Consider the following 19,044-nt stretch of genomic DNA (forward strand, 5'->3'; position numbering starts at 1 on the left):
AAATGGTCAAATACATTGAAATTCACTGAAAATGCACCGGACAAATCAAAAAACAATTAAAATGATAAAAATAAAAAACAAACCAAAACAGTCCGATGCATTTAAAATCAAAATCCTAACGGCCAATGTATTTGACAAAAGATAAAAAAGGAACAAAACTAACCAAAAAACTCAAACAACTAGTGCTTTAAAAACAACTAGATCTTTAAAAACAGTTAAAATTCATTTTTAAAAGTCATTTTTTAATCTTTCATAAAATAGTTAAAAGATCTTGGACTCGGGCTCCAGCAGGCGGAGATGGCCGTCCCCGGAGGTGGGTCCCATCATGGGATCCTGAGCTCCCCCAGATCTTGTATCTGCCAGTTCTTAAAGGCTTCCTCCTTGCCCCTCTGATGGACCTCCAGATTGACGTAGTCCCTAATAAGTACCATGCCCCTCCGCACGATGACAATTGGGTCCAGCTCCTGCTTGTTAAACAGACAGATGTTCCGTCCCTCCCACAGGGCCTATTTCACTGCGCAGACGACACGCCACCAGCACCTCAGGGTGGGAGATGTCAATCCCCTGGCTGGACCATATAGGATCTGCTGGGCGGTCGCCCGCACAGGAACGGCAAACCTGTGGAGGAACGGAGAAAACAGGAGCCAGACCCTGCAGGCAATCCCTAAAGATGTGAGCTTCCGTCTCCTTCCCCAATCAACCCTTGTAGGGGCAGATGTCATAAGGGGCTAGGCCCCTTCTGTGCATGAACACTCGGGTGGGGAGACACCGACTCACAGCCATCCAGGAGACATCTTTTTGCGTATTTGTGAGGCAAATGTGCGTAGCGTTAGCCCAGATAAACCGGCAGGTTTCGGGAGGGAAATCTTCTATCCGGCTGGTCTCCTGGGTAGATCTCATCTGGCTACAGATGGTCTTATAATCCCAGGAGGCCAGCACGACTTTATGGAGGCCTACTTCGAGCGCAAAGGCTCGGAACGCCCTGTAGAACGGCGGGGGATCCCACGAGTGCGGCCTGGTGTTATCCATGGCGCAGAGGCCGAAAGGTCTCAGGCTGCTGGCAAAATAAAAGCGGTTCATAAAACTCACTTTCTTGCCAGCAGCCTGGATGTTCTTGACCACGTAGGCCAGCCCCTGCGCCTTTATCAGCCACACAACGTCCGGGACCCCCCTGCCTCCATCCAGGGTACCCTTCACCATTTGCACTCTTTTCAGCCTCTCCATTTTGCTCCCCCAGACAATATGAAATATAATTCTGGTCACTAGTTTTGCGACGACCTTGTCTGAGGGGAAGATAATCATGAATATTCAGAACATATCGATTCACAATATGAATAATACAATTGTATATTTCCTGCATTCCGTTCCCTCCACTCTCTCATTCCCCGATTCTAGCCCAGTCAGGGAGGGAGCCCAGGTACGTGCTGTGGCTTCCTCTCCCTCTCCCATCACTGCCAGCTCAGCGATGACATCATAGAACTCTCTCTCAGCTGACTGCAATGACATCACAGAGCACATACATTCCATCGTATCCTGTCAGTCAGTCAGTCAGCTAGCTAGCTAGCTATCTTTCTTGCTGCTTGCTGCTGCTGGGTACCTTAGCAAGCTTATTTGCTTGACCCTCCTCCTCGTCCTCCTCTCTTCCACATGCCCACCTATGACCACCTATGCCCAATCTGCTGTTCACCTGGATCACAGCTCGGCCCCAAACAGGGCAGAGCGTCCCAAAAAATTGTACAATTTCATCCACGTTCCCCTCCATGGAAAGCTTTAGTAAAATACTGTTTATTTATTTTACATAATCAAAATATAAAAACATTAAACATTTGAATAGTTACCATTGAAAAACAAACAAACAAACAAACAAACAAAAAAATAACATCACCACACATTTCTCCTGTCAAATGCCCAGCTGTAGAAAGGGGTCAGATGTCAAATCAATGGGATGTATTGAGAAGAAGTCACCCTGGATAAGGGTGTCTGCTAAGAAATCAAGTCATCATCATAAATAAACCACTCCGAACACTAACTAACATTACTCCTGCCCATAACAGGGGGAAGGTTAACTCAGAGGGCTATAGAGGACCTTACTAAAATGGCCTGTGGAAACCCTCCCATTCCTTTACCAAGATGCTGCTCCCACATCCTGGTTTCTGTGCAGTTGTCACGGGTGGGGCGTGACGGCCAATATATCACTTAATTGATTACTTATTATATTAGTCTTTCACTTGTTTAGATGTGTGTACTTATTCTTTTTATGATTATGTTTGTTATTCCACTAATGGAGTATGTTCATTGCTTCCTTATTTTTGTTGTATCACCTTTCTTTTTGTACAATTGGTTTATTGGGATTTATTGATTTATTGTTTGTTTTGCCAAGTGCATGCCACCAGCCCACATTCTCACTTGGATTCACCTGCACGTTCTCTCCTAAGAACATAAGAACATAAGAAAGTTTACAAACGAGAGGAGGCCATTCGACCCATCGTGCTCATTTGGTGTCCATTAATAACTAAGCAATCCAAGGATCCTATCCAGTCTATTTTTAAATGTTCCCAAACTTTCAGCTTCTACCACATCACTGGGTAGTTTATTCCAGATTGTGACTACTCTCTGTGTAAAGAAGTGTCTCCTTTTTTCCATTTTGAATGCCTTGAAGCCCACTTTCCATTTTTGTCCCCAGGTGTGTATGTCCCTGCTGATCTGGAAAAGCTCCTCTGGTTTGATGTGGTCGATGCCTTTCATGATTTTGAAGACTTGGATCAAGTCCCCACGTAGTCTCCTCTGTTCCAGGGTGAAAAGGTTCAGTTCCCTCAGTCTCTCCGAGTAGGACTTTCCCTTCAGACCTGGAATAAGTCTGGTTGCTCTCCTCTGAACTGCCTCTAGAGCAGCAATATTCTTCTTGAAGTGTGGAGCCCAGAACTGTCCACAGTATCCAGATGAGCTCTAACTAGTGCATTGTACAGTTTGAACATCACTGCCCTTGTTCTCAATTCTACACTTTTGACAATATACCCTAACATCCTGTTTGGCTTTTTTATTGCTTCCCCACATTGTTTGGATGGAGAAAGTGAGGAGTCCTCATAGACTCTTTCTCATGCGATGCTTCATCTAGTTCTATTCCTCCCATTGTGTAATTATAGTGGACATTTTTTTTACCTGCATGTATTACCTTGCACTTGTCCACATTGAATTTCATTTGCCAGGTGTCGGCCCACAACTGAATATTATCTAAGTCCCTTTGAATAGCCTGTGCTGCTGAGATTGTATCTGCTTAGCCACCTATTTTAGTATCATCTGCAAATTTGACAAGTTTGCTAACTATCCTAGAGTCCAGATCATTAATATAGATTAGAAAAAGCACAGACCCTAGTACTGATCCCTGTGGAACTCCACTAACAAACTCACTCCAGTTAGAAGCAACTCCTCTAATCGACACCCTCTGTTTCCTATACATCAACCAGTTCATAATCCATCTACTTACATTACCCTGAATGCCTACAGCTTCCAATTTGAGGATCAGTCTTTGGTGTGGAACCTTATCAATAGCTTTTTGGAAATCTAAGTATATCATATCATATGCTTTCACCTGATCTACAGCTCCAGTTGCATGTTCAAAAAATTCTACTAAATTAGTAAGACATGATCTGCCTCGTCTAAACCCATGTTGACTATCTCCAAGAATATGGTTTTCATTAAGATGCGCCTCTATTTTCTGTCTAATCATTTTTTCCAACATATTACAAGTGATACAGGTGAGACTGATTGGTCTGTAATTTCCTAGCTCAGTTTTGTCCCCTTTCTTGTGGATTGATATGACATTTGCTGTCTTCCAGTCAGTTGGCACATCCCCTGTTCTAAGTGTCATTTTGAATATTTGACTTAGCGGCCTGTAAATAATTTCCCTAATTTCTTTAAGTACTGTTGGAAATATACCATCTAGCCCAGGTGATTTGTTGGTTTTTAATTCTGCTAGTCCCTTTAGTACTTCCTCTTCATTTATCCTGATCTCTTTAGGGTTTGACTGGACTGATTGTTAACCTGTGGCATTGAAGAGGCCCCAAATACCTCACCCGTACAGGAGGTTACCAAAGAGCACATAATGAGACCAGCTTCTACTGGTCTGTATTAGATGCATCCCTCTGCAGACACACAATACAAATTTAGTACAGAACGTACGTTCTAGTAAAACCACAAGAAGATGGGGAAGTGGGCACACAACCCCCCTTTGCCTATCTAGACATGCGTTAGATATGTGTGGAATATAAATAACGTGGCTACATATGTCTCCATATTTGGGCATAAAATAGAAAACATTGTGTTTAAGCTTAATCAGGAAGATAGTGAGGATATCATAAGATATATACCTTATTGGTTCAAACTCACCCTGTCCAGGATATCGCAGTATGTATATAACATCATGTAAGCTCTATGATTTTAGGGAAGTAAGGACAGAGACCTGCATGTCTGTGTGTATTACTTTTCTCCAAGCAGCTTGAATAAAGACTCTGTTTGATTCAATCTACTCTACAGTCTGGTTTTTCTGAGAGAAATTAAAAGGGGATTCTTCAGTTGGCGTCACGAACAGGATATCGCTCGAAAAACAGGTGTTCCCCACTGACCGTCTCCAAATGGGTGAGTAGGTTAATTTACCACCTAAATAGATTAAGAGAGACGTAGTTGGGGAGGCCCCGGAATGCCGCACAGACGCGATATCAAAACGAAACCAAAACATCACACAGGCTGTTAGAGTGATTGTTTTATACAGAACTGGTTGTGATCTCGAGATATTTTGTGTTTTGTGTGCTCGGTTTTGGGCATTCCCCTGAGCGGATCTGCGCAGCCTGAGTGTCTGGCACAGATATTTTGTGTGTTGCGCCTGGTTGCACCGGGCGGGTCTGCGCAGCTTGGATTAGCTGGCGCTGATAATTGTGTTTGGGATAACTGTCTCATACTGGACGATTGATTGACATATTTGTATTGACTTTCTGAATACAGACACTCGGTTGCCCCGGGTGTGTCTCTGCAGGAGAACTATTTCAAATCATGTCTGACGAAAGTGAGATTGAATTTTTGAGGGGAAGACATTAGAAGGTAGAGAAACAGATGTTAGATAATGGATGGTCATAGGAATGTTCCCCCGGAATCATAGAGACTGGTGAAATCAAGGAAATACAAGATAAAACCGACAAAGTTTTCATAGCCTTTGTCAGAATAATACGAATTTAGAGAAAAACTTTATAAAATAATCACAATGGATCAAGAAAACTGATGCAGTGAAATAATTAAATAATCAAGTGGGATTATTTGACATTTTATTCTAAATAATAAGAAGCTTCATAAATAAACAAATACAATCATAAAGAGGTTAAAGGGCTGTTTGAGACACAGCAGGGTCAATAAAACATGCCACAGAGCGGATATCTGAATTATCTTTGAATATCAATGTGTATGTACTTTATGTGTTTATATATATTTGTATATTTTGAAGGTGATATAAAGTAAATGTCTACGTTTTGTATGTGTTGTATTTTTAATATTGTCCATAGTCCAGAATAAGGCTAACAACTGTAATAACCAGTAGTTTCAGAATTATATTTGAAACTGTCACAACAGATTTATCAGATTCATGAGGATCTCACCATGAGGACTTTTAACTTTATACAGAGTGCCTCAGGCATCGGAAATAAGAAAGAAATAATATGATTCTACAAGAAAAATGTTAAAACAATACCAAATGTACTATGAATAAACAGATCAATGATAATAGTAATACATATATAGTCATGGTGTCCCCACAGAAGAACCATAATTTGTTTGTTAAACATCATGTTATGGACAAGTCCGCAAAAGTCAATTTAAAGGAAACAAAACACATGAGACAGACAGCCTGATGCAAAATCCAAGCAGGAGAATGTTACCTCTTTAGTGACATATTATGGTCTTTCAGAAAATGTGGTGAAGATATGAATACATAGAAAACCAGATACTCCAGGAAATTAAAATGTGGTCATTTGGTAGCTATGAGATCCACAATGAAGAGTTTTTGAAATCCCTAGATTTAGATCTGCTTTCATCACGTATTTAAGCACCCTCCTGCTTTTAGAGATTGGAGATCTCTTGATCCCCGTCTCTTCTTGGGTGTGCAAAAACCAGAAGGAACTATGTAACACTTATGTTGTAAGTCACCCTGGATAATGCCTTATTACACATTGTGTGTGTTCTACTGCAAACAGTTGCTACAGTGTCTTTACACTGTGGTGTCCTGGGATATAAGGAATAGTTACATTACTAATGCTACAACTATTGATGCCGGTACTGATGGATAGGTAATTGACTACTATTATCTGTCTTCACAGGAGCCAGCGACACTGCATATCTCCCACAGGTTGCTACAGCTCTGCTGATTGCAACAGGAGGGTGGCGATGCCCAGGAATAGGCGGACTGAGCATTAACGATTAATCTCTCCGCAGGTGATGAAACATAATTTTTTCTTTCAGAAAAATTGAAGAAAGGCCTGAAGAACTCACCAGACAAGACAACACATTGAAAAGGGACTTGCTGTGTATGTAAACAAATAATTATATATATAGATTAGAAATTAATCATGCATACTCAAACAACTCCATCTTCTTTTACATCTAAACGCAACTGACAGATACAGAGTCTGGTGGGACTGTGGGCATTGTGTTAACTATCCATTCCATAGTTTTATAGATTGACTACTGCATATAAATAATTGTATGACTGAATGACTGAAATGTGAAATTTTGTGTAATGTTTCGATGTAACTGTGAGTGGGTACACATTGAAACATGCTACTATGGTGTATTGTATATTGCATTATTGCTGTGGGAATAGGGTGAAAGACCTATTTCACATCGTTTTCACCGGCCTTCTTCCTCACCTTATACATATCTGGCTGTCTGGTCATCATTGACCACTTGCCTAACTTCCTTTGCCCGCCTTCCCTGACAGTGAGGATGTTCTGCCACCTCAACTGCCTGCATCTTTGCTTCTGGGGCTTTTGAGGTTGACACGCCCAGGGCACGCATTTTTACAGGCATGATCGTGAAACTCGCCTGTCTCCTTCTGGGTGGGACGCAGGGTTTTCACATTCCTTACAATCCTTAGAGTAGCGGCATGGTGGCGCACTCATTTTTACAGAAAGCCTGCCCTGTGTAGTCCTGACCACTCCATTCCACCGGGAAGGGCTGCACTGTCGATCTCCCCACTGTCCTTTATACACTGCATGCCTCCTTGTACGTCAGACTCGTCTCTCTTCTTATGAGCTCATTACGAGCCGTGCGATGTGACTTCCAGCAGATCTTTGGGGCCCTACCGACGCCCTGTTCACTCTCTCTTCCCTTTCTCAGGACCTATGTGTTTGTGACTAGAATCCTCTGTTTCTTCTTATTCTTATTCAGGCCCTCTTGCTGTCACACTACAGCCTTGTCTGTGTGGACGGCCGAGGAGGGGGGGTATATAGAGACGTATGAAACCTCAAAGCATATAATCACTTCCTTTTCAACAGCACATCTTCCTCAGATGCTCTGCATGACAGACACAGTTCACAGGACGAATGGAACGAATTCCATCAGATCACTGCAGCATATGAACAAGTATTACATGTGTCAAAATGTTGGATATGTATGCATGTACCTGCAGCGGCTGACAGTGATGCCCCGCTAGGGGCAGAACCCGTAGAGTGTGGGTTTTCACGATATTGGTGCACCTTTGGAGGCATCACTCCCAATCTCACACAATGGCGACAAAAGAACAATCATAGCAACTCCCTCTGTACTCATTACCCTAATCAAACCTGGTATAGTCGACCGGTGGGGGGATGGGGAGTTGGCCGACTTAATGTAACAAGACGGAGAATGTATTATCTGAAATTGGCCTATTATCTCCCTTCCAAGGAATGTATATGTCAAAACACCTCCCTCCGGCGAGTGCTAGGGTTTAGTAGTTGTATCACTATTGGAGTTCTCGGCTCATGTAACATGACGGGAATAAAATCCAAACATATGCTCTATCATAACTTCACCTATAATACTCTAATGCCATACTGGATTTGTGGCCTCAGGGCTTATTGGATACTCCCTGTAAATTTCACTGGTTGCTACTATTTGGGATATGTGTATCCGGCAATACGCCATGTGCCCACGCTCCCGGGCATCCCTGTCACCCATCTGCATGCAAGAGAAATATATGAAAGTACTAGATTTTTTATGACATTATTTCATAATTTTGGGGTAGCACGGATTACTAAAGAAATCCACGCAATTGCATCAATGATAGAAACTGTTGCCAATGATACCGCTGATGCTTTGTCTAACATCACCACTGAAGTGGTGGCCATCAGGACTGTCACATTGCAGAACCATGTAGCTTTAGATTACGTGTTAGCTGCCCAAGGAGGTACATGTGCCCTCATAGGTAAGGAGTGTTGTACATACATACCCGATTCTTCTGAACATATCTATGATTTGGCTGATCACATACGTAACGTGGGTAACCAATTACGGGACACCAACCCCTCCACAGGAGGGTGGTGGTCCTGGTTAACAAGTCTGGGTGGCGGCACTTAGCCATGTATGCGCTGGTATTCTTCATTTGTATCTATCTGGCTTTATAACTCATTCATTGTCTCATTACAAAGGCCTCTGATGCTCTTTTACCTTTCCTTCCTCCGTCTTGCCCGCTGGTAGAACTGGCGGGCTGAGGGAGATGGATACTTTTCTGTAATACATATATATATATATATATGTATACATAAAATAGAAAACATTGTGTTTAAGCTTAATCAGGAAGATAGTGAGGATATAATAAGATAGGGAGTTGTCTCCCCCTTATTGGTTCAAACTCACCCTGTCCAGGATATCGCAGTATGTATATAACATCATGTAAGCTCTATGATTTTAGGGAAGTAAGGACAGAGACCTGCATGTCTGTGTGTATTACTTTTCTCCAAGCAGCTTGAATAAAGACTCTGTTTGATTCAATCTACTCTACAGTCTGATTTTTCTGAGAGCAATTAAAAGGGGATTCTTCAGTCATGTCATCTGTTTGTTCGCAAACCTCTTCCCTCCTCGGCTCGCCCCCGGGCATACGCTCCGGGCTTTAATACACCTGCGGACCCCCGAAGCCTCATCCCCCGATATAAAATACAAATGACATGTTTTGTTTGGTTAATAAACATGTTCATGGTCTTATCCTGTGAAATAGGTTGTATTTATTAATGTTAAAGAATTACAATGTTTTTGAGTGGACGGTGCACTGGGTTAAAATCCAGAAAGCATCGGAATACATTGTACGGTTTTATTCGTTTTCAGAACCTATTTATAGGTTCAAAGGTATAAAAGTGCCTAAGCTAGATCCCTCTGTGAATACCTCAATATAAACAGGGTCGTTGAAATATGTAATCATGTTTAAGGTTTTTGACGCTATAAATGGACCACCTGTAGGTGAAATAACTAAATACATGTTTTGTTTGTATAGAGGTGGAAAGACAACACAAACAGCCTTGTTGACTCACATTACACCAGATCCCTGTGCTATAATCAAGTACACAATACTAACTCAATTTAAAAACAAAGCCGGTAAGATGTGACAAATGTTTAAAGACGCTCCAAAATATGGCGATAAAAAGGTCAAGTTTAAGAATGGGACATTTTTACATATAGAATACATGGGAATATAAACATGTGTGTGTGTGTATATATATATATATATATATATATATATATATATACAGTGAAGGAAAAAAGTATTTGATCCCCTATCGATCAGCAAGATTTCTGGCTCCCAGGTGTCTTTTATACAGGTAACGAGTTGAGATTAGGAGCACTCTCTTAAAGGGATAGCTCCTAATATCAGCTCGTTACCTGTATAAAAGACACCTGTCCACAGAAGCAATCAATCAATCAGATTCCAAACTCTCCACCATGGCCAAGACCAAAGAGCTGTCCAAGGATGTCAGGGACAAGATTGTAGACCTACACAAGGCTGGAATGGGCTACAAGACCATCGCCAAGCAGCTTGGTGAGAAAGTGACAACAGTTGGTGCGATTATTCGCAAATGGAAGAAACACAAAATAACTGTCAGTCTCCTTCGGTCTGGGGCTCCATGCAAGATCTCACCTCGTGGAGTTTCAATGATCATGAGAACGGTGAGGAATCAGCCCAGAACTACACGGGAGGATCTTGTTAATGATCTCAAGGCAGCTGGGACCATAGTCACCAAGAAAACAATTGGTAACACACTACGCCGTGAAGGACTGAAATCCTGCAGCGCCCGCAAGGTCCCCCTGCTCAAGAAAGCACATGTACTGTCCCATCTGAAGTTTGCCAATGAACATCTGAATGATTCAGAGAACTGGGTGAAAGTGTTGTGGTCAGATGAGACCAAAATCGAGCTCTTTGGCATCAACTCAACTCGCCCTGTTTGGAGGAGGAGGAATGACCCCAAGAACACCATCCCCACCATCAAACATGGAGGTGGAAACATTATGCTTTGGGAGTGTTTTTCTGCTAAGGGGACAGGACAACTGCACCGCATCAAAGGGACGTTGGACGGGGCCATGTACCGTCAAATCTTGGGTGAGAACCTCCTTCCCTCAGCCATGGCATTGAAAATGGGTCGTGGATGGGGATTCCAGCATGACAATGACCCAAAACACACAGCCAAGGCAACAAAGGAGTGGCTCAAGAAGAAGCACATTAAGGTCCTGGAGTGGCCTAGCCAGTCTCCAGACCTTAATCCCATAGAAAATCTGTGGAGGGAGCTGAAGGTTCGAGTTGCCAAACGTCAGCCTCGAAACCTTAATGACTTGGAGAGGATCTGCAAAGAGGAGTGGGACAAAATCCCTCCTGAGATGTGTGCAAACCTGGTGGCCAACTACAAGAAACGTCTGACCTCTGTGAAGGCCAACAAGGGGTTTGCCACCAAGTACTAAGTCGAAGGGGTCAAATACTTATTTCCCTCATTAACATGCAAATAAATTTATAACTTTTTTGAAATGCGTTTTTCTGGATTTTTTTGTTGTTATTCTGTCTCTCACTGTTAAAATACACCTACCATTAAAATTATAGACTGATAATTTCTTTGTCAGTGAGCAAACGTACAAAATCAGCAGGGGATCAAATACTTTTTTCCCCCACTGTATATATATATATATATATATATATATATATATATATATATATATATATATATATATATTCTATTTATAGACAGTCAAACCTATTTTTGCTGTTTTCAGTGTGTTCAATATTCCAGGCCTGTAATTCCATAGAAAGCAGCTGTCATTCCATGTCATTCCACTTTTTTGTTTCATATGAGGTTATATTAAAGAAAGTGTATTTAGGATTTTAGGATTCCTGTGTGGGATTTGGAGATACAGACCATCCTTCTATTTTCCCCATTGTAGTCTATGGGCATTCCATTTTGTCATTCATTTTAGTCTGTCCCAAATATGTCCCACATTTCTCCCAGTCCCAACCTTTTCAAAGAGATGTTGAAGTTAAAGACTGCATTTGATCTGCTCTCAACCTCTGATTAAATCCCAAACATCCTTATATGAACATGGTGAAAATGCTAGCAAACTCCTAGCTCAACTGCGCCGATTTAATGCCTTTCATCTAATTAATGGACTCCGCACTGAATCAGGTTCTGTTTCAACTGACCAGACAGATATTAATGTGCAGTTGCAAAAATATTATTACAATTTATATACCTCTGAATATGTGGCCGAGCAATCGCTTATAGATGCATTTTTTCACAACTTTAACATCCCCTCTATAACGCCTGAATTATTAAATTACCTTGAGAAGCCTCTGTCTCTTGAGGAGATAGTAGAGGCAATTAAATCAATGCAGAGTGGAAAATCCACAGGTCCAGATAGGTTCCCAACTTACTTTATTAAGAAATTCTCCCCCTAGCTCTCTCCTTCTTTAGTCTCAGTATTTTCTGAATCATGTCAGGCACATTCACTCCCTCCTACATTTTATCAGGCATCGATATCTTTGTTACTTAAAAGAAATAAGGATCCACCTGAATGTAGTTCCTATCGTCCAGTTTCGTTACTTAACACTGATGTCAAGATTCTGGCGAAAGCATTGGCCCGCAGACTTGAATCTGTTCTACTTTCCATTATCTCTTTTGATCAGACTGGTTTTATCAAGAAAAGACATCCCTTTTTTAATATAAGGCATTTATTTAATATTATATATACATCATCTTCACAACCTGTGCCTGAGGTTCTTGTCTCATTGAATGCAGAGAAGGCCTTTGATAGGGTGGAGTGTGGAGCTACTTATTTTATACACTTGAAAGGCTTGGATTTGTTGAGAAGATTATTTCTTGGATCAAATTGCTTTATGCATCGCCAGTTGCCTCGGTGTGCACTAATAATATGAACTCTAAATATTTACCTTTACATCGTGGTACTAGGCAAGGCTGTCCTTTATCTCCACTTCTATTTGCACTTGCAATTGAGCCACTCATTACTCATTACCAACAGGTGCAGGGGGTGGTTCGAGGGGGAGTTTCCCTCTAAGCCGACGATCTGCTTCTTTATTTATCCAATCCGGTATTATCTTTACCTCAAGCCCTTTCCATTTTAGACCAGTTTGGTTTTACGAAGTTTAATGGATATAGACTCAATTTGCACAAAAGTGAATTATTCTCAATGAACCTGGCTGCTGTAAATTTACAATATTCAAATTTGCCCTTTAAAATTGCAGAAGACAAATTCACATACCTTGGCATCACTGTTACAAAGTCCTTTGTGGATCTTTTCAAATAAAATGTTTCCTTATTATTATTATTATTATTATTATGTAAAACAGGATTTTATATGCTGGTCTAAATTGCCTCTTTCACTTATTGGATGTATTAACTCAGTTAAAACGAATGTACTTCCTAAATTTCTGTCTCTCTTTCAATGCATCCCGGTCTTTATTACGAATTCATAAATCTTTTCTTCAGAGACCTAAGCAGATGGGAGGATTGCCAATTTTATTACTGGTCAGCTAATATCGGGTGTATTTCGTACTGGCATCAATATCACTTGCAACATGCAGCACCAGCCTGGGTTCTTATGGAATTCAGTTCCTGCTCTTCTACCGCTCTTTCAACTCTGATTTGTACTTCGCTTCCTCTCTCTATCTCCCGGTTTATTCTCTTACAATCTGTGCCCAGCTTAGGAGAAACTTCACTCTCTCTCAGTGCTTTCTCCTATTGCTATGAATCATTATTTTATACCCTCTCTAAATGATCCTGCGTTTTCTAATTGGCATAAAAGGGTTTTAAAGTGTTTAAAAGATCTGTTAATGGAGAATATTTTTTACTCATTTTAATAGCTTTCTCAGAAAAATGACATTCCTAAATCACATTTATTTAGGTATTAACCTCCTAATTCCCCCATTGATTTTCTTCTCAGACTTGATCCAACAGGTAAAGGCATCCTATAAAAATTATATACCCATATATCTAATTTGCCTCGTCCCTCATTATCTATATTAAGGGCTGCCTGGAACAGGACCTTGACTTTTACAGATGACACCTGGGAGTCCATTCTTCATAGAGTACACTCTTCCTCGATCTGTGACCGATACGCTTTGATTCAGTTAATCTTCATCGTACTCACTTGTGTAAAGCTAAACTTGCTAAAATCTATCCTGAGCTTTATCCAATGTGTGATCGATGCAAACAGGTTCCTGCTTCATTGATTCATATGTTCTGGTCATGTCCCAAATTAGGTGTATTTTGGAATTCAGTTTTTGAGACCTTCTCTAATTTTTAACTCTCCCATTGATCCCTCAGCATTGATAGCAATACTTGGAATTCCTCCAGACAATCTTCATTTATCTAAGACCCAGTGCAGCACCATTGGCCTTTGCATCATTGTTAGCGCACCACCTTATTTTATTGAACTGGAAGCAGGCTGCCCTGCCCTCCCATGCTCACTGGATCAGAGACTTAATGTTCCTTCTCAATCTGGAGAAAATTAGGTACACGGTAATGGGATCTGTTAAAAGGTTCACCACTGCTTGGCAACCCTTAATTTTGTATTTTGAAAAGTGGAAGCTCCTAACTCCTTTGTAGTTGTTATATTACTTCAAGATACTGAGACCATTTTCCTTTTTTTTTATTTACTTTTTATTATATCTTAATTTATTATATATATATATATATATAGATAGATATATAGATATATTTATTATATATTATGATTCTTATTTTATTACTATATATATTTTATCATTTATTTATCGTATCACAATTGTCGCTGGGGGAGAGGGGTGAGGGGTGGAAGGGTCAAACCAGAGGAGCTTTTCCAGATCAGCAGGGACACACGCACCCGGGGACACAAATTGGAAATTGGGCTTCAAGGCATTCAAGACAGAAAACAGGAGACACTTCTTCACACAGAGAGGCGTCACAATCTGGAATAAACTACCCAGTGATGTGATAGAAGCTGAAAGTTTGGGAACATTTAAAAATAGACTGGATAGAATCCTTGGATCACTTAGATATTAATGGACACCAAACGAGCACGATGGGGCGAATGGCCTACTCTCATTTGTAAACTTTCTTATGTTCTTATGTTCTTATGTAAGGAAATTGGGAGGTGATGGTGGGGGGAGTGGGAGGCTTGGGAGGAAGAGTCAGGAGATGGGAGGAAGGAGGAGATGGAGAGGGGAGTGGAAGGAGTTTGGGAGGGTGGGCGGGAATTTGAGGAAGGTGAAATTGTATGTAGTTTTTCTTGTTGTATTATATGGTTATCCCCATCACTTCAGAAACCAATAAAAAGATAATAAAAAGATTAAACCAAATACAGCCTGCTGGCCAGACCAGTGATGTTCCCCACAATAAACTAACAATTAAGTTATATCAACAATATATTCTTTGGGCTCTAGATAAGTTGTTATTGTGATTTTATTTGTATTACTTATTTAAATATCAGCTACAGCCATTTAGAAATAATAATAGTAACACAAACTTGTAAATCAATAGAACCATTACTTTATTGCTACATACCTCTGCACTCTAGCCATGATTAAGAGAAAACAAAAATATATATATATATATATACAGATATTTCTTATGTTCTTAACTTGACCTCTGACCTACTATATGAATGCGCTGGTGTGCGTTGAGATCAGATGCAACTGAAAAGTTCTTCCCACAATGGACACAGCAGTACAGTCTCTATCCTGTGTGAATACACTGGTGTGCATTGAGACTACTTGTCCAAGAGAAGCCCTTCCCACACTGGACACAGCAGTACGGTTTCTCCCCTGTGTGAATGCGCTGGTGTGCGTTGAGACTACTTGCCTGAGAGAAGCCCTTCCCACACTGGACACAACAGTATGGTCTCTCTCCTGTGTGAACACGCTGGTGTGTCTTTAGGTTTGATGCACTAGAGAAGCCCTTCCCACACTGGGCACAGCAGTATGGTTTCTCTCCTGTGTGGACGCGCTGGTGTTTCATCAGACTAGTTTCATCCGAGAAGCCCTTCCCACACTGGGCACAGCAATGCGGTCTCTCTCCTGTGTGAGTGCGCTGGTGTTTGTTGAGGTATTCTGCCCGAAAGAAGCCCTTCCCACACTGGGCACAGCAGTACGTTCTCTCTCCTGTGTGAATGCGCTCGTGTGTTTTGAGGCTTAATGCATAAGTGAAGCCCTTCCCACACTGGGCACAGCAGAATGGTCTCTCTCCTGTGTGAATGTGCTGGTGTTTCATCAGACTAGTTTCATCAGAGAAGCCCTTCCCACACTGGGCACAGCAATACGGTCTCTCTCCTGTGTGAATGCGCTGGTGTTTGTTGAGAGTACTCGTCTGAGAGAAGCCCTTCCCACACTGGACACAGCAGTACGGTCTCTCTCCTGTGTGAGTGCGCTGGTGTGTCTTTAGGTTTGATGCATTAGTGAAGCCTTTCCCACACTGGGCACAGCTGTACGGTCTCTCTCCTGTGTGAATGCGCTGGTGTGTCTTTAGGTTTGATGCATAAAAGAAGCTCTTCCCACACTGGGCACAGCAATATGGTCTCTCGCTGCTCACTGCACTTTCACTCCCCCCACTGAGCCCCGTCTTCAAGGCAGCAGACTCTGGGTCACACTGTTCAACTACAGGGAGCTCAGGTCCCAGGTCACACTGTCCAGATACAGGGAGCTCAGGCCCCAGGTCACACTGTCCAGCTACAGGGAGCTCAGGCCACAGGTCCCAGGCGCTGTCTGTAATATTCTCAATTTTGAGATGACTGAGTGCGTCTCTGAAGGGAGTCTGTGTTCTCGGCTCCACTGTGTAAACACACTCCAGTGTGTCGTCCTCTGTTTTGATGTGATCAGACAGCAGATTGGGCCCACACTGTGTTCTGGGCGAGCCCGGCTCAGCACCAGCTGCACTGGGTCCACACTCAGATCCAAGAGACTGGGTCCTGTAGAGATCCGCAGTGTGGGTGTAGTCCACATCACGGTCGCTCTTTATGACCTTTGCCATGACCTTTGACCCTGTGGTGACAGATGCCAGTGCCCCGAGTCCCTGTGTCGACCCCTCAGTGTGTGGCTCTGCCATGTGGTCAGACTCCTGTCCCCTGAGCTCCTCCTCACTCTGTCTGCTCCTGGGCTGCTCACTCAGCCCCTGGGTGTCTTCAGTAGCTGTGGGCTCTGTGTCCTGCCTCAGACTGGAGCCCCACTCCTGCTCCCAGTGCTGCTGCTCAGTGGGAGCCCTTTCCCCAGAGTCAGGGAGAGCGCCGGCCTCTACAGCTCCTGGGGGAGAGACGACACAGGAGAGCAGCACTGAGAACAGCAGCTCTGAAAACTCACACAGTTCATGCGATTCCTACACCAGTCATTATATCAGAACATCATTCAGATGTGCTAATAAAGTGTCCAGTCAGCATATAAACTGGGAGCATGTATGAAGTCAGACAGTGAGAGGACAGCCTGGTGCTCGTATATGAAAAGACACATTATGGAGAAGGCTAAAGCTACAGTGATGGGCAGATTCTGCCAGGCCTCCGACTGCCAGGGGCCCCACGACCACACTGTAATGAATTTGTGGTGCAGCGAAATAAATTATAATGAGAAACTCAAGCATCCAATGTTTAGGCGTTCACTGGAATATCAACAAGGTAGCTGTTAAAAAGCAAAAGCAATGGATCGATGGAGCAGGTACAAGTGAAAACAAAAAGAGGAGAACGAGGTGAGAGGCAGCTCTTCTCCAAAGTGTACTGCGTACACTGTTTATTTAAGGGGGTCGCTAGCTGTTCGTCCGATGAGGCACCTGTTGCTAGTGCCGGCTCTGGTGACTGCTGACGTTAACAACGCACTCATTTTCACAAATAAAAAATTAACTAGGGACACGTAGGCCATGTGTCAGAAGCGCCTCAGTGTGCTTTCGTTGATGGCTGAGAGCTGGAAATCAAGAAAAAGTACGATCTAAGATGTAAGGTAAGATGCACATGTATTTAAGTTGCCACGCTGTTATGCTCACTGCTGGTTTGTACTGTATGATTTAATTACATTTTTGGGTGAGACTGGCTTGAGAAGAATAACACAAATGGATCTTATTAAATGGTTAGTCCAGTATTGAATCCTAATACAGCCCGTCTGCCTGTAGTTGTAGTTCCATATCTATAGTGATACTAGCCTTAGTTAAGAAAGTGATTATGTCATGAGTTTAGTTGTTCTTGTGATCATCACTCTGCATCCTGGAGGTTGTTGCAGGGTATGAAACAAACTAAAAAGTAATTCATGTGTTTGAAAAAACACAGGCATTGTACAGCATTACAGGTGTTTTCTTACAAGTGTAGAAACGCGTCCTGTGTGGACTGTACGAGCTGTCAGGTATGCAGGCTAAATATATAGAAAATAGTTTATTGAAATACAAAGCTACAGTGAATACAAGCATTGTATGTTGAAAACAAAGGTTACACGGTGTTGAAACTGTGTACTTTAGTGTACAAATTTTTGCTTTTTTATTCCAATATTTACGTTTAGACTAGTTTCATTCCCGTATTGTATGCCATTTTTTAGCTTTTTCTTATTCTAGGCTATATAGTTATTTATGTTTTGACTGCAGTGTGTGCGTTTAAACAAAAAGTGCTTTGATGTTATTTATAGCAATATGATTGTTTTATGATCATATTTCAATATAATACTCCATTTGTGCTATGTAAATGTTGAAGTTTTATATGATAGTTTGCCTTTAATGATCATATCACAGCTATCGTTTACAATGACCAGCTTTGCTTGTATGTAATTCGAAATGTCGGCGCTTCTAGTGTTAAAATCCAGAAATGTGCTTTTAGTTTGGAGATCGACGATTCTTGCATTATGTAGGTTTGTAGTGAAGAGGAAGGTTAAAATCAGGATTAGATATTGTGTAGCAGTTCAAATGTCCCGGCTGAGGAATTCTTATGTTTGTATGCATGTATGTAAGTATGTTTGTTAGATCACAAAAATAATAATTGAGCGCTGGTTGATGTGCTGCAGTGGTAAGAGTTTGATGATCTATATTTCTTCTGCGGACAAATCTGTGCTGGGCCGGTGGTGACAGGGAGGCCCGCGGCCTGAAATCTGAAGTCTGAAATCCTGAAATAGTGGAAAGTTTACCCATTCACTTATCGTGAAGGTCTTTTCCCCCAACATAAATAATGATCAAAATTCCACTCGCCATGAGGACTAGTGAGAGTGATCATTTAGGTAGTCCCTCCAAAAGTCCCTCGCCTTGGGTTGGCATACTAGCATTAATTTCTGACCCTGTTGTTGTGTTGTTCAGGTGCATTGTCACCTCTGCAGTTTTTCAGTGCTAATTAAGTCTACAGGGCTGGTCTTTTTGCATTGGCTGCTGTAGCCTATAGGCCAGGGTTGAACAATTAGAATTTAAACAGGGCCATTGACTCAAATTTTCTGCCCACAAAGGTCCAAACCATTAAAATGTCTAACTTTGATTCAGGGGCATACGTAGTTCTTGTATATGTATACATTTCAATAACATTTCAACAAAATGTATTGCACATTTTCAATGC

At 41.8% G+C, this 19,044-nt stretch overlaps 2 protein-coding genes across 14 annotated transcripts in view; both read right to left on the reverse strand.

Moving 5' to 3' along the window:
- Positions 1–19,044, reverse strand: part of LOC136768173 (NLR family CARD domain-containing protein 3) — a 261,771-nt gene that overhangs the window by 136,970 nt on the left and 105,757 nt on the right. The gene's annotated exons all lie outside the window — the stretch shown is intronic.
- Positions 14,787–17,112, reverse strand: LOC136768189 (zinc finger protein 135). Its single transcript, XM_066722264.1, has one exon. The coding sequence runs from the start codon at positions 16,584–16,586 to the stop codon at positions 15,222–15,224; it is 1,365 nt and encodes a 454-aa protein (XP_066578361.1). The 5' UTR covers positions 16,587–17,112; the 3' UTR covers positions 14,787–15,221.

The sequence above is a fragment of the Amia ocellicauda genome, chromosome 14, assembly GCF_036373705.1.
Source record: "Amia ocellicauda isolate fAmiCal2 chromosome 14, fAmiCal2.hap1, whole genome shotgun sequence".
Taxonomy (NCBI): domain Eukaryota; kingdom Metazoa; phylum Chordata; class Actinopteri; order Amiiformes; family Amiidae; genus Amia; species Amia ocellicauda.